The 8,247-nt window shown below is 38.8% G+C and overlaps 1 protein-coding gene across 2 annotated transcripts; it reads left to right on the top strand.

Moving 5' to 3' along the window:
- The first annotated feature begins 343 nt into the window (after positions 1-343).
- Positions 344-7,585, top strand: LOC104951791 (ceramide kinase-like). Of its 2 annotated transcripts, none has more exons than XM_010778520.1 (4): positions 344-455; positions 1,338-1,593; positions 2,017-2,231; positions 3,067-7,585. In XM_010778520.1, exons 2-4 carry the CDS (start codon positions 1,447-1,449, stop codon positions 3,152-3,154), a joined length of 450 nt encoding a protein of 149 aa, XP_010776822.1. In that variant the 5' UTR covers positions 344-455; positions 1,338-1,446; the 3' UTR covers positions 3,155-7,585. The 2 variants fall into 2 exon arrangements, with proteins under 2 accessions (XP_010776822.1, XP_010776820.1); XM_010778518.1 differs by having other exon boundaries at positions 1,388-1,593.
- The last annotated feature ends 662 nt before the right edge of the window (positions 7,586-8,247 follow it).

Genomic DNA, 8,247 nt, shown 5'->3' on the forward strand with positions numbered 1-8,247 from the left:
AAAAGGACCAACAGATACATCAGGGTCTTTCTTCCTACAACTATCAGACTGTACAATCAACACAGGTCCTGGTAGAACACACACACACACTCACACACACACACACACACACACACACACACACACACACACACACACACACACACACACACACACACACACAGTCATAAAGGATTTCTGATCTTGATAACTCACTCTAGTTCACGTTAGCTAATCTTTAACTTTAGCTGCTAAACCTGTTTGAGGCTAGCTAATGATTAAGCGGATGCACCAGATGAGGAGTTTAGTATCTAACACAGTTCTGGTTATGTTTTGAAGACAATTGTATTTGTTCATCTTTTTTTAAATAACATCCATGTGTTTGTACATTTCCAGATGTGTAATTTGTCAGCACAACGGGAGGCTAATTTCCGAGAAAGCTGAGAGGTACCAAATGGATGAAGAAACAGACCGCGGTGAGTCCACACATTTATAATCCATAGCTTCTTAAATACAGAAAGTTACTGAACTGTTTTTAGGGTTTAGATATACCCGTCAAGACAATTGATTTTGGGAGGAGGAGAAACTTGGCTTCTTTAGTCATTTGAAGTATTTAAATAAACCTTACAAGATGCCCTGAGTTGTCTTTTTTCAAAATAAAAGTGGTCCATGAATGGAGCCTTGGGGCACCGAACCAGAAACTAAAAACCAAAGTTTCATCTTTAAAATATTTATAGAATACCTTCTATTTTGCTCTTTGTGGTTTGAAACAGGTTTTTAGTGCATGTAAATGGTCTGTTGAGGCTAAAATCCTTCCAAAGGGAGCTTTTCTCACGCAATTTGAAAAAAATAAAGCATTTTCTGAACATTGAAGCAGGGCGGGAACTTTAGGATGTTAGCCTTTGCAGACCATTTACATGCATACAAACTTATCTAACATATTACAGGAAAGGGCAACCCCCAAAAAGCTGAATAGAGTTCTCTTTAAGATGAATTCATTGTCTTTTGGTTTTCTTCTCCATATCGGTATCTGATTGGTCTTCTAGTCCTATGATGCTACAAAATGTAGTTATTGTTGATTGAACCCCTGAAACATAGTGTCTAAATATGAAATGTTTCGCTAAATTAAGCCAATAAACTCTTTCAAACTTGCACCGAAGTGATGGAGCTTTTGCAAGCATTAAAAGGATAACTGTGTAATATATATATACCTGGCTTTTAAATTGTAAATGTTATGTTTAATATTTTTTGTAAGCATGCTTTATTTTTTGTAGGCATGCTTCTAAATATCATTCTAAGCTGTCTTTGGCTCTTTTCTGCTGTAACACATGTAAGTGTCCCCTAATGAACTAATAAAGGGATTCTGACACTGATTCTGATGATGGCTCAAATCTGTCTTTCTATGAAGAAAGTGAAGGCGAGTGGAAGACGATCCGTGGGAAGTTTCTGGCGATAAACGCTGCCAGCATGAGCTGTGCGTGTCCTCGCAGCCCCAAAGGACTCTCTCCTGCCGCTCACCTGGCCGACGGCACCACCGACCTCATCCTGGTGCGGAAATGTTCCCGCTTCGACTTCCTCAGACACCTCCTACGACACACCAGCAAAGACGACCAGGTGACACATGATGTGACTTCTCATCAGACTGCATCTTTGTTTGTTGTTTTTAGCGTAAACACTTTTTCGTATTAACGCAATCTTTACCTTGCAGAAGTACATTGCTTGAGAGATGGGGTTTTTTGTCGGACTTTTGGACTATTTGGTCATTAGGGCTTTTCTCTGACTTATGGGTCGATTGACTCCGACTCTGAGTAGCCAAAGAAACTTAAATATTAACTTTAAACAAGCCAAACCATTCAGGTGTATATCAGTATGTAGTGTCTCTGCTGCTACATGTCTCCATGCTTTAATGTTCAAAAAGCCCAGTCTGCTCTGATTGGTTAGCTGGCCGACTCTGTTGTGATTGGTCAACCAATCCCGTTAGCCTATTGGAAAATGCTGTTTAAATGAGTATCGTCTCCTTCTTCCTTTGTTTCCCAGTTTGACCTGAACTTTGTTGAGGTCCACCGGGTACGGCGTTTCTGCTTCACCCCCCGTCACTGCCAGAGCGACTCGGACCTGGACCTGCGGGAGAACGGGAAGCACCAGATCTTCGGCCAGATCTGCAGAAACCACCCGGCCTGCGGCTGTGCGCCGGCCTACAGCAGCTGGAACTGCGACGGCGAAATCCTGACACATACGGCCATCGATGTCAGGTACCACCACCCACTGGGAGCCTTTTAAATTGATAATGTCAAGTTTTTAAAAATAAAAAATAGAGTCAAGGCTGTTAGGCTTCAAATGTCCTTTTTCTAGCTAGTCAAAGTCAACTTTATTGTCAATCTTTCAGTTTTTGTGTACAGACAGACAGATCAAAATGCCGTTTCCCATAATCCCGAAAACAAAAATATGTATAAAAATATGTATATCCTATATACACAATCAACAGACACATTTATACATACAGTGGAAAATATACTATCGAAATTACACCTTTTTAAATGATTATTTTACTAATGTTATCCCACACGGCCATCGACGTCAGGTACCACCACCCACTGGGAGCCTTTTGAAGTTGATACTCTCAAATATTTTAAAACAAAAATGAGAGTTAAGTTTGTTGGGCTTCAATAGCATGTCCTTCTTTTTAGCTGGTGAAAAAGATGCCATCTAAATTACACATTTTAAATTATTATTTTACAAATGTGCATGTGCAGATTTCTCCTAAATGCACCAACAGTTAGAATTGTATATAATGCCCCATTTTCAAGTTTTCTAACATAATATGTTAAGATAACTGTCCTATTAAAGATGATCAACTATGGAGGTGTCATAGTGGGATTTTTTCAAAAACACTTTTCACCTTTATTTAACAATACACACCTTTTTAGCCAGAACATTAGTAGAACAGGTCCCCTTTAATAATAACATTTCTGAAAACTTGTAATACAACAAAATGGTTTTAACTGTAAGTCATTAACCGGGGAAGTTGTATGTAGGTATCTATTAGTTAACATATGTACGCCTTCTCTTTTTGTCTTGTTCTCCCAGAGTGCACAGCAACTTGATCAAGCTGTTTGCACGAGGGATCGAGGAGCCGACTGTGTTTGACGATCTGACCAACCCTTGTGCAATATGAGCCCCGTCAGCACCTGTCAGACACTGGACTCCACTTCCTGTTTCCAGCCCTCGTATCATGTGACACTTCAGGATTCAACGACTCAGCAAAGAGTTGGTCTGTTACTCAACAAAAAAAGAAATGAGGGAAGGAGAAACGTTACTTTCTGAAAGGTCAAAGATTCCTCACAGACAGGAAGTGAAGTGTAGTTTCCTTGAAATGCCAAGACCAGCTTTGAATATTTTCTCTGAACGCTAGCAGCTGATTTAGAGTAAGGTTGAATGGCTGCCGGGTGTCTGGCCCCTGGTTTATTTTCAGTCCTGCCTTGTTATGATATATTTTCATAGTAATCCTCTGATTGTGACTTAGTTTTGTTACCCTAAGTGTTTCTCTGTTTGACTTCAGAGCGGGCTAAAATACCTCCGACTTCTTTTGGGCCACATGAACTTAAACTCATCCTTACTTTGAGCGTTTTGACTCTGACTCGTCTAACTGTGGTGGTCTTTAAGGCTGCAACTAAATAATAATTTTCATTATCCATTATTCTGCTGGTTATTTTTTAGATTTGTTGATTGATCACTCAGAACATTTGTGAAAAATGCCTTTGCAGTTTCTCAAAAAGTCTTCAATGTCTCGTATTGTCAGTAAACAACCCAAAGATATTCACTACAACCTAAAACAGAGGAAAAACTCAATTTTTAAGTGGCCGGAAATGGCATTTTCTGACATTTTCACACTAAGAAATGACCTTCTTATTTATAAATTGACTTTTCTTAATTGTCTGAGTCAACTCATTTTTGATTTTGGCTTTGACTTTTACAAAACTGCTGACAGTTAGACACTTCATATAGACTTAAGTTGCTTATTATTGTTGTTTTTCTTTTGTTTTGTTTGTGGCCCCCTCTGAATCTCCTCTTTTACTACCCTAAATACTGTAAGACTGCAAACTGACACTCCTTAGACTCAAAGACTCTTGACTTATATCTATATTTAATCAAATCAAACTATTGAAATCTGATAGAGAGGTGTTTTTTTCTATTATCCCAGAGTTTTTTTATTGAGCTTATTTGAAGTCGTTTTCAGAAATATATTCGCTTTTTTTGCACATTTACATTTAATTTAAAGTGATCCTGGATTTGGAAATATCTGTTACATGTTTTACGGAAGCCAGACACCCGCCGGTCATGTGATCATTCGGGGTCGGAGGTTGATTCACATTCTTGAAAAGTAGAATGTAAATCCCCTTCACACGGTCAGTACGTGTGGGGGTAAAAAATGCTGAGAGGAGATTTAGTCTCAGTTATGAGAAGATAACTTCCACGTCATGCTTCTCGAACAGAGCCAATAGATTTTCCTCCAGTCCGAACCTGAACTCAATCGTACTATGAAATGGTATTTTTGCATACTTAAACTCCCAGCAATTTAGAAACCCTGATTTAGTCAACCTGGTCGTGGCTGAGAAAGCTGAACAGTGCACTTGAGTGTTTTCAATCTTCCATTTCTGCTCGATATGCAATGAAGCGTAGTAAACACAGGAAAGAACTGCTTTAACAATATTTCACTCAAACTGTCTTCAAGTCAGCTGGACATGTAGCTTCAATCTATTCTCGGTGCAACATTATGTTTTAAACGTACTCTGTCAGGTTTTTTTTGTTTTGTAAAACCTCAAGTTAGTCATCTGAATGTTCCACAAAAATCCCTTAGCTACGGTGGCCGATAAGTGCCAACACGCTTAAACGGTCATATACCAATCCATCGGGAGAAACATGTTGCAGTTTATAAAACGATGCAATTCAAAAAATCACCACTGTGCCCAAACACCTGCCATTGAAGAACATCCTCTCCAACTTTACAACACAACAGTGAGTTGGCATACTTTCAAATCCCAGAATGTGAGCTAGCAGACCGCTTTGTTTCGGACTGGTCTCTATTTTGAAATGTTTATCCACAAATTTCCCCTTCATTGAATCGCGCTGGGAAAAATGCTAATTTTTTTTCACCCAAAGATCGTAATAATTAATGTTATTGCATTAGTGGAAGATTCAGAATATTGATTTAAGGTTTTGTGATTTCTGGTTTTGTTGAAGAAAGATAATTGTAAAGTCCAGTGTTGATATTCCACCATCTGCTCACGAAAAACCTGATCAAAGAATGTTTCGTTTTTTGATTAGACGTTAACAGCAGACGGCTCTTAGCATGTTGTAGCCTGATGTTGGCTGCCTCTGTAGGGTTAGGACATGTTTTAGGAAATACAGTCAAAATCTACTTATATTATTCATTATGAAGTTGCATTTTCTTCCCAATAAGCCTCAGGACCGTCATGTCCCTTTCGTCCACACAGATCATCATAAAAAGAAATGTTCTCATTCCTGCTTTCAAGAGGATGATCCCTTTTTAGATTTGTATGATCCCATGACCTTTCCTTAAGCCCCACCCTGAGGACAGATGGTCCATTTCAGACCTTTTTGGACAAAAACGTTATGCCAAAATGCCAATATGTTATTGTCACCAGCTATGTTTACCTTTTTAGAAGGGCAAATCATACCAGCATACTTTCATGTTTGAATACATAGAGGTTGGCCATTTATAGCTGCACTAAAAGCTCTAAATCACCAGGATGTTGTTAATAAAAGTTGCAACTTGGAGGGAGAGAAGATTGTAATTAAAAAAATAGAAGAAATCAATTTAAAACTGACCGAGTTCAAGATGGATTAAATGGAAACTATTTAGACTTTGACTGGACAGAAAGTGGAGTATCAGCACTGGACTGTCGGACTGTAGACGCTGTTCGTTTGTTTTTTGTGTTTCTTCTTGTGTTGTTGATAAGCAATCCTGTTTCCTCTCTGCTGACGTCGAGCCGGACTCAAACTGATGGAGGAGGGAACCCGTAGCAGCAGCCAATCAGCTCTCTCTCAATCCTCACATTCTGACCAAATACCAGCCAGGGTTTAAACATGTAGCTGTCTGTTCGTGACAATCTCAGCTCAGCCTAGAGGTCTTCACAGGTCCAACACCTTGGATCCAATGAAAAAAGTAAACTACCAAAACCCTGCCTTCATGCATTCATTCTCAAGCAACAACAGGCTGGATTTAAAGGGGACCGTCAGAACTTATCTGATAAAACCTAGAGGATTTTAAGAGGGCGTAACGAGAATACAACAGGGCTCTGATTAGACTGATTACAATGTTAGCGAGAACCGAGAGGACCTGTGAAGACCTTTAGCTGCGCCACCATGTTGGTTTATCTCCTAACGTTGTATTGATGTACAATCAGTCTGAATGTTTGCTGTAAAACCTCCAAACAACAAACCAAATGTACAAACAGAGGTCGACTGATGACAGATAACTGAGGTGGATTTTAAAAGGAGGATACAATTATGTATTAACATTTAGCGGGCTGTTATTATAAATTCAATGTGTTTGTGCTTCAGTATTATATAGTGCAAACCTAAAACTGACTGCATGTTTTCTCTAAATATTTTGCAGGTAGCGACTGTAGCTGATGAGCTAAGCGCTAACATGCTACTTTGCCAGGAACATGCCCGAGCCAGCTATGATAGCCACATAGCTAGCTCAGATGCTAACAGATCTGCAATGTCGCGTTACAAACCATACTGACTGAAAACAAAGAACTGACATGGATAAGAAGATCAAGTTAGTCTGTTGTTCCAGTGCAACGTTAGCATGACGCAGCAAAACCTCTAGGAAGAGCATCAGTCTCAAAGACAATTGTTTTCTCCAAATCTACTGGGCCCAGAGGAACAACCAATCCAAAAGAAACCCCTAAACTGCCCTTTTATACAAATATTTAGAATTCATGAGATTTGTGTAAGCGCGGTTGAAATGAAGGCTAGCACCAATTGCATGCAGTTGAGCCGTTTTGGATTGAATGCACCTGTTAGCTACTTTATTTTAGTTGACACATCTAAACTATCGGCTCAGATTTACACATTGTGAATGTTTTTAAATGGAGAGACATTACTAAAAAAAATGACTTTATATCCCGCTTCCCAGAGGTAGCTCAGAGCTAAAGATGTAATGGAACATTGCTAGAGTTTTCAGGTATTTTGCCATGTAGAATTAAAGATTAGCACTCCAAAAAACGATTATTTAGCATTAATTAATCTTCATAATCTGTTTGATTCGTTATCTCTAAAAATGTCAAAATCAACTCTAATGTACATCTTTTAGTTCCCGTCGTTAAAGTGATTACAAACTATTGAAATTAAAAGTTTTTCGCTTGGTGAAGCTTTAGTTTCTCCCAATTTAAACCCCCTCTAATTTACAGGTGATGTTTCTTTTTTAATCGACACTCTAGTTTAATCTGACGCTGAAAACTAGTTTGGTCTAGTGAATCAGTCGACCTCAAAAAGCTGTAATCTGAGCTGTACCTGATCTTTACCTTCTGCTGTAGCTGTTTCAATTTTCAGGAATAAAAAACATATTAAATTATTCCGTGTACACGACTCAATCATTTGTTCTTAGATTCAGAGAGCTGAAAGTATGATTTAACGGTTCTATTGTATGAAAATGTTGTTATAATGTAAGCCTCGGTTGCTAATGAGCTAACAATGCTAGCTGCCCCCTTACTTTGGTGTTCGCGGTCAAATTTGACCGGTCCTGTTTTAACTGCTATTACATTAACACACAAACCATTAATCATCACCAAATTTCATTTAACACCCTTTCAAACTGTAAATATTGTATCAGACTACTGGTATACATGAAAAACTGTAGTAAATGTACAAAGACTAGACACTGAACATGTATTGTGTGTGCCAGGTGTGATCCATGTGGGGGATGGGCACATAAGAGCGGGAAATGTGTCAAATTGTTCTGTGTGTGTGGCCAGTCTCACGGCATTTCGTGTTATAGTCACGACATTTAATCTATTGATTCGTGTTCACCAACTCGTTTTTCCCATTTTTTTTCGTGTCACACAGAATGATTTTAAAAGCAATGTATTTCTATTGGTGCCTGCAGCACNAGCACGTCTTTTTGTCCGGTCGGGTCGTGGAAGACCGGAAGCTGTGGGGTTCATAAAAACATGTTCTTACTCAATATCAAGACACGATTATATTTTAAATTGTATAATGTCAGACTATTTTTGCCGT

This window comes from Notothenia coriiceps, unplaced genomic scaffold, assembly GCF_000735185.1.
Source record: "Notothenia coriiceps isolate Sejong01 unplaced genomic scaffold, NC01 NC01_scaffold00019144, whole genome shotgun sequence".
Lineage (NCBI taxonomy): Eukaryota > Metazoa > Chordata > Actinopteri > Perciformes > Nototheniidae > Notothenia > Notothenia coriiceps.